At 39.0% G+C, this 22,521-nt stretch overlaps 1 protein-coding gene and 1 long non-coding RNA gene across 5 annotated transcripts in view; one reads left to right on the top strand and one right to left on the bottom strand.

Annotated features, from left to right (window-relative positions):
- The window catches only part of LOC131548610 (uncharacterized), a 49,703-nt gene extending 27,278 nt beyond the window's left edge, over nucleotides 1-22,425 (bottom strand). The window contains exons 1-3 of the long non-coding RNA XR_009273203.1: nucleotides 22,237-22,425; nucleotides 20,820-20,904; nucleotides 20,474-20,671 (exon numbers count right to left, since the gene is read on the bottom strand). This is a non-coding gene — a long non-coding RNA (uncharacterized LOC131548610). The remainder of the gene's footprint in view (nucleotides 1-20,473; nucleotides 20,672-20,819; nucleotides 20,905-22,236) is intronic.
- fgf11b (fibroblast growth factor 11b) overlaps nucleotides 5,783-22,521 on the top strand; it is a 54,139-nt gene continuing 37,400 nt past the window's right edge. For 3 of the 4 annotated variants that reach the window (XR_009273200.1, XR_009273201.1, XM_058790048.1), the window contains exon 1: nucleotides 5,783-6,275. Coding sequence is in view for 1 of the 4 variants with exons in the window: in XM_058790048.1 (XP_058646031.1) it covers nucleotides 6,083-6,275 (193 nt within the window). In the remaining 3 variants the exon portion in view is untranslated. Of the gene's footprint in view, nucleotides 6,276-22,263; nucleotides 22,358-22,521 lie in introns of those variants that run through there. The other variant, XM_058790049.1, reaches the window with a different exon arrangement.

Below are 22,521 nucleotides of genomic sequence, written 5' to 3' on the forward strand. Positions count from 1 at the left end.
CTTCTTTTCAAAACAGTTTGAAGACGTCTGGGCATTGAGGTTATGAGTTTCTGGAGTTTTGGTGTTGGAATTTGGTCCCATTCTTGCCTGATATAGGTTTCCAGCTGTTGAAGAGTTTGTGGTCGTCTTTGACGTATTTTTCGTTTAACGATGCGCCAAATTTTCTCTATAGGTGAAAGCTCTGGACTGCAGGCAGGCCAATTCAGCACCCGCACTCTTCTACTACGAAGCCATGCTGTTGCAATAGCTGCAGTATGTCGTTTTTCATTGTCCTGCTGAAATACAAAAGGCCTTCCCTGAAATAGACGTTGTCTGGAGGGGAGCATATGTTGCTCTAAAACTCTTATATACCTTTCAGCATTCATAGTGCCTTCCAGAACATGCAAGCTGCCCATACCGTATGCACTTATGCACCCCCACTCCATCAGAGATGCTGGCTTTTGAACTGAACGCTGATGACACGCTGGAAGATCTCCCTCCTCTTTAGCCCGGAGGACATGGCATCTGTGATTTCCAACAAGAATGTCAAATTTGGACTTGTCTGACCATAGAACACTTTTCCACTTTGAAACAGTCCATTTTAAATGAGCCTTGGCCCACAGGACACGACGGCGCTTCTGGACCATGTTCACATATGGCTTCCTTTTTGCATGATAGGGCTTTAGTTGGCATCTGCAGATGGCAATTGTGTTTTGGCAATTGTGTTTACCGACAGAGGTTTCTGGAAGTATTCCTGGGCCCATCTAGTAATGTCAATGACAGAATCATGCCGATGAGTGATGCAGTGTCTTCTGAGGGCCCGAAGACCACGGGCATCCAACAAAGGTCTTTGGCCTTGTCCCTTACACACAGAGATTTATCCAGTTTCTCTGAATCTTTTGATGATGTTATGCACTGTAGATGATGAGATTTGCCAAGCCTTTGCAATTTGATGTTGAGGAACGTTGTTTTTAAAGTATTCCACAATCTTTTTACGCACTCTTTCACAGATTGGAGAGCCTCTGCCCATCTTTACTTCTGAGAGACTCTGCCTCTCTAAGACATCCCTTTTATAGCTAATTATGTTACAGACCTAATGTCAGTTAACTTAATTAGTTGCTAGATGTTCTCCCAGCTGAATCTTTTCAAAATTACTTGCATTTTCAGCCCTTTGTTGCTCCCCTGCCAACTTTTCTGAGACCTGTAGTGGGCATCAAATTTGAAATGAGCTCATTTAGTGGATAAAACTGCAAAATTTCTCCATTTAAACATTTGTTTTAAACATTAAAACATTGGCTCATGTGATTTGAAAGTATTTTAGTTTTCATTTTATAAAAAATTTAAAAAACGTCCCAACATTTCCGGAATTCGGGTTGTATATATATATATATATATATAAATAAATAAAGAATAAGAAACTAATTAACATGAATGATTAACATGAACGACAGACAGCAGTAATTAGAATACTTTAATTGCTGCCCGGATTCAATATACTGTTACACGTGTTTTTTTTTTTTCTCAGCTGTTTGCTTTCACTTAATACCTAAATTACTGTGTTTGCGAGAATACTTGAAAAGATGGGCTTTTTTTGACACATTAAAGTGCGTATATAGTTCAAGGCCTATAAAGTGGCAAAAATAACTCAATACTCTCGCGCTTCATGATGAGCACCATTTTTACATGCACACACCTCTCTGACAGTACTCAGAAAGTCTCTCAGACATCGGGCCTCATTCATGAAACATTCGTAAATATAGGAGTAAATTCTGAGTAATTTACATGTAAAACGGACCTTCCCAAAAACTCTCCTCCGAATTCACAAGCACTTCGTAAATGTCTGATTTGACAGTTATGTTATGCGTATGTTAATGAATTCCAAAAATTTGTAAATAGGGCGCTCGTGCACGCTCGTACACAATTAGCATAATCCCTGCCTATGAATTACAGCTACGCAAATTGGGTGTTCAGGAACACAGTGGAACATTCTGGTCTACTGTCTCAGGTTTGGCTCCAGTATATTGCATAAATGCAAAAAAGACTAATAGGCCATATGGCTAACAATAAATATTCAATAAAATGTCAGGTGCTCTTCTGAAAACGGCCAGCTGGCGGCGCTTGAGAACACTTTGTTGGCACAGCGTTTTTCCAGCTGAGATGCTTTGGTTGCTATGATAAGGAATATCCACGGCAGTAACGTATTACTAGTATCTCATTTTGAAGAATATTATTGAATATAAAAATGCAGTTACCAGTAATATTAAAGGTGCGTTCACGCCATATCGGAATTCCCGTAATTACGAGATTCCAACTTGTAAAAAGCGTTCACGTTCTCATAGAAGTCGTAATTACAACTTGTGAACTGGGAGTTTTCTGAGAGCTACGGCTTGTACCACGTGACCGCTGCACCTCACGCTGAACCAGTGAAAAATGGAGGCGCTTTCAAAGAAAGCTATACTGCTCTAAAAAAGGGGAAAATAGATACTATAATGTACTATAATATAAAAATATTATAACATTATGTAAGTGTTCATACTGTTATTATTTTGTTGTTGTTTGTTTAGGTTAGCAATATTTATCGCCGTCATTAATAATAACAAACAAACAAACAAACATACAGTTTGTAATTATTTTTTGCCTGACACGGTTTCTGTGTTCTGCAATATTTACAAATGTAGTGTGTTTTACAGCTGCCAATAACATTACACATAACAAGACATAAACCTGACAATAAGATCATTAGTATATTGTTAGCCTATATACATACAGTTAGTTCTGATCCTCGATTCTGACTGACAAGATACTTTTTCTGTTGATATTTCACCGGCATGTTCTAGACGGCTGTCAGTCAGTGCAGTTTCATTGTTACGCCTCAAGGTGGCGGCAAGAGACTGTCTTTGAGATAGTCTTCATTCAACTACACATTCAAAAATGCTGATTCATTCAGAGATTTGTAAATGAAACACGCTGTTTAAATCATTTTAACTTTGAGCGCCACTTTTAAAGGCTCAGCTGACCAGCAGAGCGTCGATGCTAAGACAGATTTCGCTTTCCTTGGACACGACAACCTGTTTTCACAAATATACATGACAGCCTGAAGGACAGACGCAGGTAATCGCACGCGATCAGTCGATCTCTCTCTCATTCGCTGTCTGTTTAGGCTTGTTAAGTGCAAATTTACTGAGCCTCTGTGCAAATCAGCATGGTACACATTGTTATCATTACTAATATTCAGTACACATGCACGAAGTGTAAAACAAGAAGGGCGTAACTTTACGAAAAAGAAAACACTGAAATATCGCGGTTGCTGTGGTTGTTGCATTCCTCTGCGGTTATGCTCGTCAATAGCGCGGTATTGCGATATTGCGGTTATCGCGACAGCCCTAACTGTCGCTATAGAAACGGATAATCCCCAGTCCGAGGACTTGAACAGTACCGAGTTGAACATCACGTGTTGTCATCTCGGAATTACAGTAATTACGACATGGCGTGAACACAGCATATGACTTGTATCACGTGACCGCTGTACCACCTGACCACCGAAGGCTCTGTTTAGGCGTTGATAGTGTTGCCATAGAAAAGCACAATTCCCAGTCCAAGGACGTGAACAGCTCCGAGTAGAACGTCACGTGTTGTCATCTCGAAATTACAGTAATTACGATATGGCGTGAATGCAGCATAACTTCTCTATTGTTATTCAGTTATTGTTCAAGTAGGATGATTGGTCGGTGTGGTATTTGTCCTGCCCCATCTCCATTGATTGGACAGCTGGGTAAAAAGTGACAGTGACAAGCACTGCATTCTACCCAAAGCTAAACCGGAGCTAAACAGTTTATCAACTCTCAGCTACAAAAAAAATAAAAAATGAAATAAATAAAACTGATCAAACGAACTTGTAAAATATTATAATGGCAGCGCATCAAAATTCAGTGTCATCAGTTTGCCAAAAAAGAACACAGACCATTTTACTCACTATTTACACGTGGTAGGGAGCAGGTGTAAATTTCTTTCATACCGACTAACGTTTTGAAAATACGAACATTTTCATGAATTCAAATTCGATTAAATTTACACAAAAATTCGTTCTCATGTTTCATGAATGAGGCCCATTGAGCGCATATAGCGAAATGAGTTCTTTTTCGCTGTTGATTGTGTTTCAACGGCCTGAAATCATTTGTTTTTAAAATCGCAATGCTTAAAAACGCATGCAAATGATACGTTTTCGTGACCACGCAGCACAGCAACATCACGTGAGTGTGTAACCGTGATAGAGACGATAATCCAAAATCCCATCCGGTTAACAAATTTCAACCAGATAATTGAGTCTACCAGTATATCGCCCACCCATAATAGGCATCATAGTATATTTGTTTGTGGATGAGGGCACAGTAGATCAGAGACGATATTTGTCTCTACCTGTCTGTGTCACTATTAATGAGAGACAGCCGCTCATCTGACACACACTCTCACTGCCTGTCTGTCTCTTTAAGCAAACCACCCCTCAGGTCCCACTCATTTCACATGCTGTATTTGCAGAGTGCCAAGAGACTGGAAAATACAAGAGATAAAGCGAAACTGCAATGATGTCAGAAAGAAGAATGAGAGGGGGGCACTGACGGAGGAAAAGAGCTTTGAGATGAAGAGCAATCAAGTAAATGAAGAAAAAACAGGATAAGCGATATAAAAGACAGAGAAAGTCTTTCTGTTTGCCTTAGTTTTACACCTTCAGCAAACGTCAAAAATTCCCAGCACACGGACTGAAAAAAACTGAACGCTAAACCAATAAAAGTGGTACAATCCTAATCCCCTAAAAGTGATTGTGTACAAGAGGATGTGTGTATCAGAGGGAGAGAGATGGGTGAGGGGGATAACTGTGTGTGCGAGTGTGTGAATTTGGCAGTGATAACTGACTCGGAACGCACGACTGCGATGTTCTTCCTGAGGTGACTGAAAACTGTCACCATTGGCACCTAAAGCGCTCTCTCGCTCTCGCTCTCCTCCACTCTACCCATCAAGGACAGACACGGCAGAGTGAAGGAAGAACAGTAGCGTTAACTCTCTCTCACCCTCCTCTTTTTCTCTCCCTTCATCTTTCTGTTTTCTCTTCTCCATTGTTCTCATTCATCATTCTTGCTCTTCTCCAACAGTCTTTTACACTCACTCGCTCTCTTTCCCTCACTCGATTGCGCTCGCTCTCCCTCCCTCACTTGTTCTCTCATGAATGTCACCTTTACTGGTGGTAGCCGCTGGATTTGCGCACACACCCACATACACACACGCTCGCTGGCTTTGGGGTGGGGGGGGGGAAATGTAGGGCTGTGGGGAGAGATAGCGCGTGCCAGAAGAGGCAGAAGGGAAATTTCTCGGAGTCCATTCTTCTTTTGCCGGCTCCTTTCCTGCAACTCAGGGCTTTGTCCGTCCCAGCAGCTGAAGCAGAAGTGCCTCTGGACGTGGGAGCACTGGATTACCGCTCCAGATTATTATTATTTTTTTTTCCCCCAGCACAACTAAAGTTAGCCATAGGGACTGCAGGCTGACCATCTGCCCGTTTCTGACAGGATCTCTTCCTGATTTGAGTCGAATAATTCTGCTGCCAGTGAGTGAAGAACTTTCCACGAGGACCAACCATGTATGGGTGAGAAAGCTCTTCGTTTCTGTGTGCTAAACTTTAGCTTTGTCAGTGTTTTTGTCTTCAGGAACAAGACACAAGGGGAGGGGAAGGGAGAAGAGAGGAGGGGGGGGCAAATATGTCGGCAATGTCGCAACGATGACTTTGTCAGCCTCTTTCTGTATCTTTTTGTGGAAATGTGACCGCGTCGATTTACGTTTTTTACGGATTTGTTGTGGTGCCAATATGTATTTAGCGAAACAAACATAATGAAGGACAAACCATGGACAGGTTGTGAGTGGACCAGAACTTAACCTCTTCCCTTACTGGAGGGAAACACACAGACACGTGAGGAACCTACCTGAATTCTTGGCTCGCCGCACAAGGTTTGACCCTTGACTTTTATCTCTTTGTGCTGCAAAAAGACAAGTGCATCCAGAGAGGGTCTCTTAAGCAAACAGAGACCCCCCTCCCAAAGGTGAGAGGGGGGGGAAGATGGCAGCTCTTGCCAGTTCTCTCATCAGACAAAAACGGGCAGTCAAGGACGACCAAGCCAACCGGCCAATAGCCAACAAACGCAAGCCGTGCCCCAAGAGCAACAAGTCTCTTTGTCAGAAACAAATTCTTGTTCTCATATCAAAAGTACGGTTATGTGGCGGCCGAAGAGGAAGAACAGACAAAAGACCAGGTAGGTTCATTTATAACTTTTCTATTTTAACCACTGTTAACTGGTTATCCACCAACTAAGGAAAAACTGCATTCTTGCAAAATAGCAGAATGAAAAAAGTTTGAGCTAAAGTTTCAAACTGATGTCATTCTTCTTGGCTTCTGCGTTGACACTTCACAGTCAAACTGCCTGTGGTACAAATGTAAGGATACGAAGCTGAAATACAGTCTGGTCTGAAATACAGTTGTCTCTGTGAAGCAATGCTCCATAGGTCACATAAAGGAGAGAACCACTAAGCTCATTAAGTTGCAGTGTTAAGGGATTTATTCAGACTTTTGTAAGGGAGGAAAGGTTTGGCTGCTATTTTATGACATGAACAGAGCCGGAAGAGGCAAGCCCTTTATAAGGTGTGATTTACAGTCTTTCAAAGTGTCCCACATGCATAGGCTATTCTGGGTTGCATTAAGACCTGCCCTTAGGATGCTAATTACTACCCTGAGACACATCATCTCTTCTATGTTCACACATGGGCAAGCATGTCTGCATATTAATACTTAATTCCAACTGTGTTTCATAAAAGATTGTTACTCAGTGGTGCCATGAAATTGGAAGTTGGAGTCCAGCCATGTTTTAGTTCCGGTAACCTTGCCACTGGCCAAACAGAAAAAAACAGCATGCTCTCTGATTACAGCACTGATACTGAGACAGAAGCTCTGCGATTGTTATGCCAACCTACAGGGCAAAAATGCAAAACACCAGTGTCCACAACTCTGACTAGCAGTTTTATTGAAACAAAAACATCTCTGTTTGGTGTCTCTACCATTGGTTGTGAGTTTTGTAATATCTTGGGGACCAAACGCTTGTGACATTGTGCAATTGACGCCATTGCCTAAGGTTGAATAACTAGATACTGAATAAAAGAACTGTCAATGTAAAAACAAACCGAGTGAAAGACGGGATAAAGAGATAAGGCAGTGAGTGAGTGTGTGAGTCTTTGAGAGTGAAAGGGAGAGAGTGGGTGTTTTGTACGTAAACGAAAATGATTATAGTCAGGGATATTAATCTGCCTCTTTATCCGCCTGTCTCACCAATGAACATGAAACACGCCACACTGCAATCATCAGAAAAAATATGGGTATAAACAGAAATGAATGTGAAAGGGAGAGTGTGTGCATGGATTTTTATGATACTGAGGTAACGCTGATAGCCTGTCCTGCTCCTGGGACCACATTCTGTAATATTTACATTCCTTTGATATCAACTGAACACATTATCACATTACGCTCCAGTACCGTTAGCATAATGTGATTTATATACATACTGAAATGCAAATATATTTTTGCACAGGCAAACACACAAAAACTGGCTCAGGAAACTAGATAATATTGCATTGCTAGCATAGGTGATATTTTTCTGATATTTCTAACTCTTACATCTATTCCTGCTGCATTGACTTGAATCCTCATACTCATCTAGACAAGTTTATTCTAGTTGCTGATTTAGTGCTTATCTACCAGGGGTCAAAGTTTGGATGGTTAATATGGCCTGTTAAACCTTGCTAGTACTTTCCAGCAGGGAAGTCCTTTTGAATACCTCAATCTGTGACATGCGAGTTGTGCTTCAAAATTCAATCCATAGCACTATGGGTGAACTGAAGCGGCCAAAAATTGACAAATTAGTGGGCATGACCTAGCCACAGCAGTGTGGGACCATGGGATCACTGGTGCATTGTCAGGTCAATGATCCATGTACATCCATCATAACAATTTCAAGCCCCTGCTGCACCTGCAACACCCTTCACACATCTGTCTCACGCACACCTGTCTCTGGTTTAGGATGGGTTCCCTTGCTGCTCTAGCTCTAAGATGGCGTCGTGGTCTCACACCCTCTGAGGTCGGCGCTGAGTCTACTGGTCTCTCGATCGATGCAGCTCATTAATGTATACTGATTAATCAATGATCACCCTCTCCGTTTGCCCAGTGCCCAATTTCACGCAAGGTGAAATTGCCCCCACACACACACACACACACACACCGTTCTCTTAATAGCAGAGGCTGTTTTACACCTTTACAGTTTTATGGAGCACTTGGCTTCTGGAGAGTTTGTCTTTATTCAACAACAAATCTTCTTATAGAGGAGGAAAGAGACTGAGCGGGAGAGAACCGATTATTATCAGCAAAGGAGCGAGAAAACCCCTCACACAGGATACTCTCAAATTTTCCTTTTCAATATACAACAGCTTACAGGAGTGGATTGAATACTGTCTATATGAATGAATAATCAAAGTCAAGCCAATAGCTGTAAGAAACACCTGAAATCAGTGTCTAAAGTAAATATTAAAGATAGCATCTTTCTAACACTACAAACTCTTATCACAATTATCATGACTTCATATAATAAATTAATGCAACTAAGGCACAACTTCACCGGTCAGATCCTAATTATCTGACTTTGGCTTTGAATGTTTTATTTTTAAGAAGATAACGGTGAAAACAGCATCTGAAGTTGAACCTTCATATGACATTAATATCTCCAGAGCCACACATGACCTCTGCCATTAATAAACAAATTGTGTGTGAACTTAACCATATTTAATCACACTAAAACTGGCAACTGGCAGATAACCATTTTTTGCTGCTGGATAAATGTAGCCTTAGAGTTCTAGTGCACTCCATTAGGGTAGGAAATTAACAACTGTCACCAGCCAAGTGAGTTCTTCACAGTTGTGGGTGAACCAGCTCTGTGGTGGGAAACATTTAAGATGGCTCAAACTGGCCTGTGGGGGGTGGGGGGGGTGGGGAGCTGGCTCTACGTAGTATACTTGTTTATGTGTACATTTTGATTGGATCTTAGACCAGCTCAGGAAATGTTTAGGGAGCAATCGGCTTATGTATGTTTTCTTTTAAAAAATCCACTAACATGGAGATTACAGCTGTCAAGATTTAGTGATTTGCACTAAACACCGAGTGCCTCGTTTGAACCTTGGGGGGATGAATGGTGAACATGCTCTTGTAGCTGAAAGAAAAGTTAATTTCCCGTCCTGCATACAACCTTCAAAATGAAAATTAAATTAGAAAGAAAAAGAGATAGGAGGTCTGCAGATGTGTAGCAAGGGGAATGCAGTAGCTCTGCTCTGTGTTTGGACTAAAGGAGTCGCTCAGGGCATGAGGACGTGGTACTGGAGGAGGACAGCATTAAGCTGACCGCTGAAGATGGGCTGTCTATCTCGCTTACTCAACAACACCTGATCACACTGCACAGTGTTAGGTAGCCTCTCATCTGAGTACTGAGAGTGCCAGGGGTCAGAAAGAAAGAGTGAGTGAAAGACGGAGAGGGGAAGAGATAGTAATGCAGAGAGGAAGGAAGTAAAGGAGAGATGGAAAAGGAAGGAAAGGAGAAAATGGAGGAGAGATAGGTGGAAAGACAAAAAGTGAGTCACTGCAAAAGACAGAAGGACATGCAGAGGGAATTCAGAGGAAGAGAGAAAATCACTGATGATTAAGCAAGTTCTGGCAGAGAGTATATTAAATTAAAATTGGCAACCTATACCTTCACTGCATTAAGTTTTTGTTCATTTTCTTATGTTCTTATGAAAACGCTGTCTCATTTTAAAAGAACATTCAAGGTTCAAGTCCTTATGCTATGCTCAAGTTCTATGAACATGTTATTGATTACCGCAGAAAACAATTTTAAAAGTGAAAAAGTAAAAGTGACGTGACATATAGCCAAGTATGGTGACCCATACTCAGAATTCATGCTCTGCATTTAACCCATCCAAAGTGCACACACACAGCAGTGAACACACACACCCAGAGCAGTGGGCAGCCATTTATGCTGCGGCGCCCGGGGAGCGGTTGTGGGTTTGGTGCCTTGCTCAAGGGCACCTCAGTCGTGGTATTGAGGGTGAAGAAAGCACTGTACATTCACTCCTCCCACCTACAATTCCTGCCAGCCCGAGACTCAAACTTGCAACTTTTGGATTACAAGTCCGACTCTCCAACCATTAGGCCACGACTTCCTTTTTAATTTTTCATGTTTGTTTTATAATATATTAGCATAATTCAAGGTTTAATTGTATTCTGTAGCTAGATAGATAGTCAAATAATTTAGTTTATTCTCTCTCTGAGCTCACAACACTGCACTTGCTCAAGTAATTAATGAATTACGATGTAGTTCATTAATGATTTTGTTAGTCAACAAATGAACCAAAGATGTGGTCCCTCTGGATAATCCTAGAGGCAGAAGCGAATAAAGATATTGAGAGATACTACAGAAGTAAATATGACAGAAATGAAAGACACCAAGGCATCATGTTACTGGATGGTTAACACTATTGATCTCCACATCAGGGCCGGTGGGACGATTTGTGATTGACCATCCGAAAGAGTGTAATAATGTGGCAGGAAAGAGAACCCACATGTGACTAATGGCCCCTGCTGTGCACGTTTTATTGGCGTTAATATTAACTGAGGCTTTCTTAGAGCTAACAGCATTAATCTGCTCTATCCTCCACTAGCGGCCCTCCAAAATGAACTGAGAGGTTGGAGTTTCCCCTTCACAAGCTCTTAATTTAATAATTAGTGTATTCTGTATTTGACAGGTTGCAGATGGGTCACGTCTAGTAATTCACATTTTAGACTTAGTTTTAAAATACATATGTACTATATGAAAAAAAAAAATTAGGAACAAATGGAAAAGTACTGGTAAGTTCAAAAACATTTCCTATAACCCTTAATAACAAAACAAAACAAAACAAAATTATTCAAAATACGGGTAACCACCAATGACTAAACAATATGGATAATTAACACAGTACCTTGTGCCCTATTTTTATGGACTTTTCTTGGAGTGTAACATCTACAGTGACACTAACACTCCAAAACGTCTTCCTCTTTGGCTATCCTGAGAGCCCCAATTCTGACAAATCTCAGCTGCAGCAATCACTGCTCACTACCATCTGTATGAAATGAATATCCGATTAGTTTTGCGGCTGCAACAGCAGCCAAACGAGTTCCCCAGACTCTTTTGTTGATAATGAGGACGCCAAACATACAAACATCAGCTTATGCCGTTACACAACCAAAGATTGAGAAGGGTTTCATAATCTATCAAGAATTTAATTCCAGATGAAAAGATAATTAAAGCTGAAGGGAATCATGCTTTTGTTTTGAAGGGTTATTTCAGTGCTGCCTCTGGGTTGGAAGGCTGGACTTGTAGAAGAGGATTGTAGAAAAGTTCCAGCAGTTTGGAAGAGATCAGATTAGGACTAAATTTGCCTGAAAGAGATCAGAGAAAAGGCAGCTGAGATAAATGCCACTAGCCTGTGATTAGTATGAGTGAATTCACGCTGGAGCAAAAATTCATGTATCATATTCATCAAACATTATTGATAAAAAAAAAGAAAATCACTAAAAAAGGAAATGATGCTCATAAATTTGCATGAAATAGAGGGGGGAAATGTATCTTTGCAATGCTGAATTTTGTATATGAGGGAAAAATCTAAAATTAGCAGGTGAAGCAGAGCTTTGTAAGAAAAGAATAACGAATGCTTTATATTTATGGAGCTTTTTGGTTATAGCACAGCCTGCTGTCACCAAAAAGGAGCTTTCTGGGAATTTTCTTTTTTTTAAAAGTCAGGCAACGCAAAAGTGTATAAGTAACATTTTTAAGAAGAAAACATTAGCAACATTATCCGCATACGAACAAAATATAAGCTATGTTTTTTCCTCCAAAAGATTTTTCCAAGTCTTTGCAATCTTAAGGTGTCATTTGTTTGAATGACAGAAAAAAGTAGTGCATTTATGATATCTTAGCATATTAAAAACAGTACTACAAATTATACCTTAACTTAGTCTAATTGTGGAGTTACTTAGAAATATTTATCTCTTGTATTTCAGTAAAAATAACTAAACATCTTTAAATCATTATAAATTTACCGAGAAACTAAATTGTGTAAGATAATCGAAAAGTCTTTCCAGAAAAATGTATCCATTTTTTTCTTACCCCTTTGGCAATGTTTTAAAGCTTAAATGTAACATTTGTAACTTAGTAATTTTATACATTTATGTGCTTGAAACCAGTAAAACAGAAAATTAAATTAATTCAAGCCACATTAATGGAATGGTGCTTTAAATTAATCTTATTTCAAGTATGTTTCTTCTGGAAAACAAGAAATACAGTTTAAGAATGATTTTTGACCAGTGTGACATTTTGATGCACAGATAAATGTAGAATGAGAATCTGAGTCTTAATATTACTGTTTATGTTTCACAAATCATTTCTCAGAGAGTAAAGGAATTCTGGCACCTTTAGGTACTGACAGAGAGCACTTGGGCTTTATCTACCCTAAAACGATGAGTAAATGCATCAGAATCGGAAACACCCCCATGCCCTCTCGTCTCACTGCCTAATGACATTGCGAATGACAAAGAATGCCTTAATAGCCTCTCTCACACAGCAGCTGAAATTGAATTTGTGGATACTTTGATTAAACCTGACAAGGACAGATTGAGTTTGACCTCTAACAAGAGGCAGACACACAAAAGAAGTGTATATGTGTGTGTGTGTGTGTGTGTGTGTGTGTGTTTCAGAAGGGGCAGAGGATAAGGAGCAGCAGACAGAAAAGGTAGACATTTACCTCAGTAATTTCTTAGCACTTAAGTGCTGGTGTTGACGTCATGAGCAGGCAAGGCTCCATTACTGTTGGGCTGTCATCCCAGAGAGTCAGATTGCTTTATAGTCACACATTTATTAATGTTATATTTATATAACACGTCCACCAATGCAAGTACCGGAACCAAACCAGCATGTAAAACCACCTTTCATTCAAGTTTTGTGCATTCAGCAGCCTGCGCTACAGTATTTCAAAACTTGCTAGTCGACAATTATGAATCTACCAAAATTAAAAGAGCTATTGCAGTAGAGAGCAAAGGATAAGAACTAAAGAAAGAAAAGAGATGGTGGAGATAAGGACACATTCTCACGGTGATTTAACAAAATAAAATTAGTTCATAGATCAACAATCATTCTGGTTCTGGAACAACATTACGATCAACCGATCAGATTTTTAATGTTCGGGAATTCATATTTCCCTTTGATTTGAGGGGTAGCTAATGTTTATGGTTAAGTATAGGGATTTAAAATTGCATTCTTAAAATTAGTCGTGCACCAAAAATAATAATAATATAAAAATTGTTAGTTTTGCCTGAAATAGTTTTGGAGGGCCGAAATGAATGACCCAAACAGTGACATTTAATTAGCATTTCTCCAATGATACGTTTTGACCACATCAGTGTATATTTTGTGCCATAAGCTGCAACGTAAGACTGGACGCACCTCACCATGACCAAAATGATGCTAGAGCAGCAATATGTAAAATATGTCCAGCTAAGGCAGCTCGTTGAAGAACAACTTTACACAAGAACACAACTGAATAGCATACCGAGTTCACTTTCCCAAATTTAATAACCAAAATTTTATTTTCAGTTTTTGGCTAAATTAAAACTTATAGTATAAATCGAAATTTGGTACTGTGTTTCAGTTATATTAAAAACTAAAAAACTAAAAAAACTGTTTTAGTGCTGAAAATAACTTATAATAGGCAAATATGACTCAGGTTAGTAAACTATACATCTTTATCCCCATTCAAAATAGGAAAAACTAATAAATCTTTCATTTCTGTGCAGAAAGTGAAAAGGAACATCCAACAATTTTGTGTATTTTTGGAAAGGCAAAACATGCAAAAACATTGTTGGTTCTGTGCACTTAAAATAATAAAGCAAACCAAAATTGAATTTAGCCAACTGAATTAAAGACACAAACAGAAAACTGCACTGCATACAAGCATTAAAAAAAACAAAAACAATTAGAGATGCCTATGGGCTCACATTTAAATATAAATTTCCATAGACTTTTTTTTTAGGATGAGATGAACTTGTGTAATGCATTTTATTACAGATAAACTGAACAGGTAAATTTGGTCTGCTGTGATTACTTTCCAAGTATATGATGGCGTGTTTATGGGGAGGCCCACGGTTTAAGACATTGAAAACCCCTGCAATAGAGAGGCTGAAAGAATAAGAAATGGGGTAAGATAAGAAAGAGGACAGACCAAGAGGGCAGATCTGATGAAGGAGGAAGAAATAGAGAGAGGGAAAAGAAGAATGAGAAATGTGAGCGAGATAAGAGGGGAAAAACTGCTGAGAACTGCAGAGAATGAGAGACAGCAGAGATAGAGGGGACTGGTGGGGAGTCCTAATAAAGGTTGAGGGAAGCCCTGGTAGTTTGGCCTTAGTCAGGGAGGGGAGTCACAGATGCCCTTGGCTGCTCGCTGAAGCAGCGCCTGTAATTACTCTGCACTCTCTTATCATTACGGGGTAAGCCGGCATCTCACAGCTATAAAGCAGCACACTGCACTGTACCAGACACTCTGTCCAGAGCCTCCCATACACATACACACAAAAAACACTCACAAATACACGCTCCTTGCACATACACGAAAGGTTACTTGACAGTTAACCTCTATCGATCCTGTGAACACCAGCAGGAAAATAGGGTGCGACTTTTGGCTCTGCTACACTGTGACCGATCAAACCACGCACACATAATTGAACGAACACATGGAGGCTTCGTCTTGGTTATTGCATTTTCTGTCTGACTTTTAGGAGCTGCACTGGGCAATGCCATATTTTAAATAAACAGCCAGAGCTCTCAATAGATTCTGGCTGAAGAGGACATCCCGCTCCGTACAAGAGTCCCACATTACAGTGTGTGTGGTGATATCGCAAGTGGGCAAAAGATAAGCAAGAGACAAAGACGGAAAGCACCAGCAGGAACATGATTAGCATTACTGTGTTTGCATCACTCTAGCTAGTGTAGGGAATATCAATGCTTGACTAATAATACCAACATTGCGTAAATCTGCTCCCAGTGGGGTTGGTTGTACAGAGAGAGAGGATTGCTGGTTTAGTGGGGATTGTTGGTTTACATGTTGTATGTTTGCCGTTTATTTCCATAGCAATTGTCACCCTCAGAAAGCCAGAAAAATACTATGTAAAAGTACGAGAATCCCTCAGCCAATCATATTAATTAAAAGTCATCGATGCGTGAGATTAAATTAGACAGAGCTAGGGGTGAAAAGGGTATCACTGTAAGCTGGGTGCAGAGACAGAAAGAAAGAGAACTAACTTTTGTGGGTCAAAAAAATTACACAAACAATATTGATAATGTGACATCTGCAACACAAAGTGGACATAACCTGCTTAAAGAAATAAAACAATCAAATTTGACTTTCTTAATACTCATTCCTGTGCATGATTCAGTAGTACATGTTATACCTAAGCAAAAAAAAGGATGTCCCACCTCGCAAATGACTTCCCTGTTCTATCAATTCTACATTTATTTATCCTTTCTTTTATCTTCCCACGTTCACAGAGTATAAAAAGCAGACTGATAAAGCAGACTGTTCTTTCACCATGCTCTGTTCCTCACGGTTACTGTTTCTGACTCAATAAATCAGGGATTTTTTACGAAGAGTGCAATTTTTATATATATATAAATTTGATGGTAAAGTGGTGCAATGTCTATTAATAATATCTAAACTTGCGCTGTAATGATTTTTGAAATTCAAAGCATTGGTCTCTAAAGTTTTTCTCAAAAGTATAGTTCACCCAAAAATGAAAATTGCCCAAAGATTTAATACTTTAAAGCTACACAATGATGATTAAAAATCAGATAGAGACTGTAAATCTGGCAAATGATTAGAAAAGTCAAGTCTCATTTGGTAATCACACACTAGAAAACCACTTTTACATGGTGTTTGGACATAAATGTGTGAACACAACCACCCTACAATAATAAGAATCCACCCACTCCTCATTTTTTTAATCCCCTTTAAAGTGCCCCTATTATGGGTTATGAAAGGTTCATATTTTGGTTTTGGGAGTCCCCAACAACAGGTTGACATGCATGCAAGGTAAAATATGCATTTATTTTTTCCTTTTTTGCTCACAACTCCCAAACGGTTCCTTCAACTATTCATTTTTCCAAACTCCTCATTTGTGTGACGCTAATCTGCGGTGATTGGTCTGATGACCCAGTCTGTTGTGATTGGTCTACTGCGTGTAGCGCATGTCAATAACGGAACGCCCATCGCCACTTAGCCCACAGCTCGGTGGTAAACACCCAAACAGCCACGGTATATGCGTTAGCGGTAGTCAGAAACGCATTGATAAAGCACTGCAGTTTGTACACCAACCTATTGCTCTATTCTTTATCAGAACTCCAAATAATAACAACGACAAACATTAACTATTCATCGACATATTTCTAGATAATTGCAGGCGAGCAGATATTGCTGTTAGCCGGTTAGACGGAGACCAACAAGCTGTGCAGAGCGAACACAACACACACAACTAAATATGTATTTTGCATGCTACAGTACAGAGTACATGACAGCAACAGTTTTTTTAAAAGAATAACTCTACTTTCAGAATAAAAATTTCCTGATAATTTACTCACCCCCACGTCATCCAAGATGTTCATGTCTCCCTTTCTTCAGTCGCAAAGAATTTATCAGTCACAACTTATCTAGCGAAACCATCTGTAATTTTCTTAAAAAAAAAAAAAGTTTATACACATTTTAACCACAAATTCTCGTCTTGTCTAGCTCTGCAAGGCGCACGCGTACTTTGTCTGTGTACAGCGGTTCAAGACAGGGTATGTCTAAAAACTCCCAACACTTTTCTCATCCAACTTCAAAATCGTACTACATCGTTGTTTTACCTTTTTTTTTTTTTTGTAAAGGGTGTTTGACCCTCCTTGCACGTTCACTTTGTAGACACTGTTGGTGCTTCTGCAGCGATGTAGGATGATTTTGAAGTTGGAGGAGAAAATGAGTTGGAAGTTTTTCGACATACCCTAACTGTACCCCAACGGATTTACCCTCACAGTGCTAATGCACATAAATATGCTAATGTTTCATGTTGACATCACCTTGAAACAGCTAAAGATTCGTTTTAAAAACGACTCGTTTTCATGAGTCGTAGTCGACTCTTTCTTTTGAAAGACAATAACTTTATACAAGGTGTACTTTTAGATTTAAAACTTGAGAGGATGTTTTCATTCACTTAGAGCTGTGTTACACACTGCATGAAAGGTAATTTTCAAAAATCCATAATAGGGGCACTTTAAGCCAAGTTAGTCTCACTAGGCCTGCTGTTTTGATTCTCACGCAGTGTGATGTCACATTTCGGAGGGAGGGGCCACAGGGCTGAATGACAGCCCTGCATTGCTACCTCAGCGGTAATGCTGTCCTGCATTTTCCTGTGCTCTAGTAGCTGTAACGTAAACAATGTCTCAAAAGCAATCCCCGTGTTCTGTGTTTGGATGTAAGACTGAACATCTGAGCTGCTGAGGACGCTGTGGATTACTTAATTTTTCAAGGTAATGCGCCTCAAAATCTACCTAAAAACACTCCAGACTCATTTGTGAATGCCATGTCATTATAGTGCTTAGCGTTTTAACCGTATTTGTATGCATACATTGAGTATTTTGAACTGATCAGCGCCGTGGTTGTGAGATTAGTTCGCGCCATTAGTAGAGTGAGATTAGTTCGGCAGAGTCGTGCAGCTCGGGCCATAGATCCGCGCCGATGACAGGTCAGCGTGGCGCGAGCTCTGTAACATCGCGCTGTTTCATCCCACTTTCAGTGCATTTGACTTCCCATATGTACCGCTGAACACCGGTTCTCTCGCTCTCAGTTACGTTGCTTCTACCAGGCTGTTTATTGCTGTAGATATGCAATGCAGAGAAACGTATACACAGCGCCCTCTTCTGGAGACAGGGCGGGAATATGCAGCTCATTTGCATTTAAAGCCATACACTCTAAAATAGCTTTTTTAGACACACCCCAAAAATGACATTTTCCAGCTGTTATAATAAATGATCTGTGGGGTATTTTGGGCTGAAACTTCACAGACATATTCTGGGGACACCCAAGGCCAATATTACATCTTGTAAAAAGGGGCATAATAGGTGCCCTTTAAAAAACAACTCCACATAAAGCTAAATTTGATCTCCAGTGGGAATAGTGGTGCACTCTAACACAATGCAATAATACAATGCGATGAAATACAATATCAAACACCACTGCCTCTTTTTGTTTTCATGTAAACATATTAATAGCCGCAAAAACGTAGTTCAGGGAACTTATATACATTACAGTGAAACAAAATATTATATCAAACAGCGTTGTCTATTTTCTGTTTCATTTAATATATTAATAGCTACAAAAAAGTGGTTCATGCAACGCGTACACGCATTACAATAAAACGAAATGATATCAAACACCACCGCCTTTTCGTTTTCTTCAAAATATAAAACACAACCATCTTTTTGTTTTCATTTTAAAAATATAAAACATTAATATGTGGTTTAGGTAATATGTGCACATATGCTCTGATTATCTTCACTGTATGCATAATAAAATGAAATATGACAAGCACAACTCTGCCTTTTTTGTTAAATGTCAGTTTTAATAGTAATAATAGTCATTATAAAAGTATAAGTATAGAGTATAAGAGACTGATGTAATAGGAAATAAAGACAAAAGCAAACAATTCAGTCAGATGTACGTAACATTAACAAAGTCAGCACTGTATTACGATTAATAAATAAATAATTTATGAAACATAACTTTGTGCTCAGCCAAAACGATATGACCTGGAAGAAATAATAGATTCATGAGACCAAAGATTGCCTGTTAGATATACCCAAAACGAATTTTGCCTCATGTTTAACCACTACAGAGACATCAGAGCCAGCGGCAAGTGTCAGGACTAGCCACAGTGAGGCTGCTCTCGGTGGATACATGAGCACTGAGCGCCCAGTGATCGCGTGGAGCTCACGTCTCCGAAATCGGCGAAACTAATTTTCAAATAGGTGCTCTTTTTATAAATAAACCGCAGATTTGAGTTTTAAATAACTACATTCTCGCCTGAAATACTCTTAGAACGGCATTTCATGACACGATAACAGTAATATTTAGAAAATTAACGCTCGCTGATTGGTGCAAAATGCATTCTGGTATACCTGGCTGCCTCAATTTCGCACAAGTCACCTCTGGATGCATCCTTGATAAAAGGGGCGGAGCAAGAACACATCCGGGGATTTGAACTGTACTTGGCTAAATGTGAACTTTGAATTAGAACAGTACTTGGGCGACTACTGATGACGTTTCACAAGTCCACAAGAACACAAGTACAGACAAAAACGCATATTGAGAAACAGCCAGTCACTTGCTTCGTTCCTGAATGAATCAGCCGTTCTTCAAACGAATCAGTTGAATGAATGATTCAGTGATAAAATCAGTGACTTGCCACCACCTGCTGGCAGTTTTATTTTTAAAGTGTCATTTCAGTTTCAAAATTTTTACATTTAAAACATTAATCTCACAACATTATGAATTTAAAACATCCATGCCACCTCTGAGCCTCTGTAAATGTCTGTAAATTTACCTACATGCCACTTTTGTATTCTTCTGTGCCACCTTTGTAGTGGAAACTAATTTTGTTAATATTCATTTCTTTTGATTGGTAACTTATTCTTATTCTACCTGTTCTTATTCTATTTTTTTTAATTAGAAATTTTGGTAAAGCTTATAAATATAGATTTTTGAATTTGACATAATATGACATACTTTTCATAAAATGAGAAAAAAATGCCATTACAAAAAATACACAAAGAAATGTCCCTGTAAATAACTTTAAGGAGTCAAATATTACCTTGTAATGGGAAGGCTAATTTTTGTTATTGATTAGAAGGTGCTCCTGAATTTTTCACAGTGCTTCTAAATTTTTTAGATTAGGAGCACAAGTGCTCCTTAAAAGAAGAGTAAGCGTAGAGCCCTGAATAGTGTAAAGCTTTCTATTTATTCCTCTGGCTCAGTGTATATTTAAAACTGTAAGAAGGAACTATAACCCAAGCAGTATTTTGAGTTAGAAGCAAAATTTCTCATAATTCACACAGCCAGAATGGTAACCTCAAAAAGAAAGAAAGAAAAAAACAAAACAAAACAAAAAACAATTTAATTAGCAGTGATGGACAGTACAAATCCAAAACTTGTTTGCACAGAGGACATGGTGAAAATGCTGAAGTTTTAAACCTGCTAACATTTAATGATCATTCCTGACCTGTTAAATCAATAACCATCAGAAACGTACCTCTCAGTAAATTTGTTCCTGATGTCTGCTGTGGTGCAACTGCAAAGTGCTTCACTGTATGATGTGCTGAATACGAAGTGAGCTTTGAAGAGTTCATCACTGTCGAAAACACTCGCATATTGCTTTTCATTGCCTTCTTGTCCACGATGATGGGTACTGGATACTCTATTTGTGTTCCCTAATGCAGAGCAGGAAAGGCTGGAAAGATTTAACACTAGACTCAAAGGTCTGAATGTTTGTATAAACCTGTATAGCAACATTGTCTAAATACACATTCTTTGCAAAATGAAAGACTCCATCAATCTACATCTCCATTTGGGAAAAAAATGGTACAATTAAAAAATACCTTCAGAGACCTCAACAAATGCCTGAGGAGAAACGCTTTTGACCTTTTGTAATTGGAGGAACAGCAGCAAGATAACAGCCTCAACCTAAACAGAGAAAATACATGAAAATAAGTGTCAAAGAAAAATATTATTTAAATAAAGCAAGAAAAGGTTTACCAGTCACTTTCTCCTTGGGCAGACCTAATGAGCCAATCAATATATATGCAACTCATATCCTTGGTATCTTGCATTCTCTAGAAAGTTTTTCAAGAGCTTCCTGGCAACCTCCAAAATGCATCAAGATGTTCTGGTTAATACTGCATATATGATAAAGTACTGAATCAATACATTATACATAACCTATTGAAGTAATCTTAGATAAAGTCATCAGTTCTAATCATGAGCAGATGAGTTGAATCAGGCTTGCTAAATCAAGTCCAGGAAACGTGGCTTTAAAAAAGACAAAAGCTTGCAATGCTTCAGATATCCATGCTCAGTTTTGTCACTTATTTTAGGCAGTTCACTCCTGTCAGGTGGCAAACCAAACATTACTGAGACTGCAAAAAGTAAGATATATTAGCCAGATCAAAATCAACTTTAAGGACTACTGCATTAGGCTATAATGCTCTTACGGATATTTTGTAGTTCATCTCGAGTGTATAACAAAACCAACCTGCTTGTATTTGTGAATCTGCCCAGAAGTCTTAGGCCCCAATCAGTTTGTCAGCCCCTCATGCAAATGAGTTTTAAAATGTACAAAGCTTTGATGCCAGTTTTACAATACTACTAAATACATATATCTTGGAAGAAATACATTTTGGAGGTTTTAAATTTTACTGCAAAAAGTCAGTTATCAAAGCAACTGAGCTGTATGTGAGCTGCAGAAGTCGTTTCTAAAAATCAAGAGTAGCCTTTAATTTCATGGACATCTGTGGCTGCTTGTTAAGCAATTTGTATCATACATTTCAAGCAGAAACAATTATTCAAATAAAATGTAAGAGTTGAAGAGAAATGTAAGAAAAAACTCTCTGGAAAATAATTATTTTATTCTGAGGTAACACCTAAATGTTCTAGAAGTTTTCATTTGAATGCAAAGCAAGTTTTGTTCTTTGACAAGTAATAACGAAGGATTTTGCAAAACCGGGGACGTTTGTTAGAACGTTATAAATATTATATTCCACGGTGACAAACTGAACACCTCACCCGCTCTTTTTACTGAGGTAACATACCGCCCATTTTTCAGGCTGGCGTCTTTCAAGAAACTGACAATTCTATTAGAGACTAGTGCAAATAGATAGATGTATTTTACACAGAATGCTGTTATATGTGATAATAGGTATATTTCTTTAAATAGAAACATCCTAATTCCTTATATTAAAAACACCATGCACTCTTCACAGAAAACTCACGCACAACATCGAACTGACGTTTACTTACGTAGGGCGTACGTGGAAGCGTGGTTAAGGAGTTTGATGCTCGAAAATGTAACCAATGTTATTGCGTCGTTAATTCAGCTATAGTAAAACATACTATTACGGAACTTCAGAAAAACAAAATTGTAAGTATACGAAACTTCGTTTACATATTAAAGTGATGATTCTTGTATAGCAGTTCAGCGAGTCAAGTATTGATTCAGTAAGTTTTTTGATTCAGTAACCGCTTTGACTGGTTCAGAAAGGACGGTTCGTCTGAACCACAAGTGAGGCCTCTTTGTATGATTCG

The sequence above is a fragment of the Onychostoma macrolepis genome, chromosome 10, assembly GCF_012432095.1.
Source record: "Onychostoma macrolepis isolate SWU-2019 chromosome 10, ASM1243209v1, whole genome shotgun sequence".
In the NCBI taxonomy this organism is placed as follows: domain Eukaryota; kingdom Metazoa; phylum Chordata; class Actinopteri; order Cypriniformes; family Cyprinidae; genus Onychostoma; species Onychostoma macrolepis.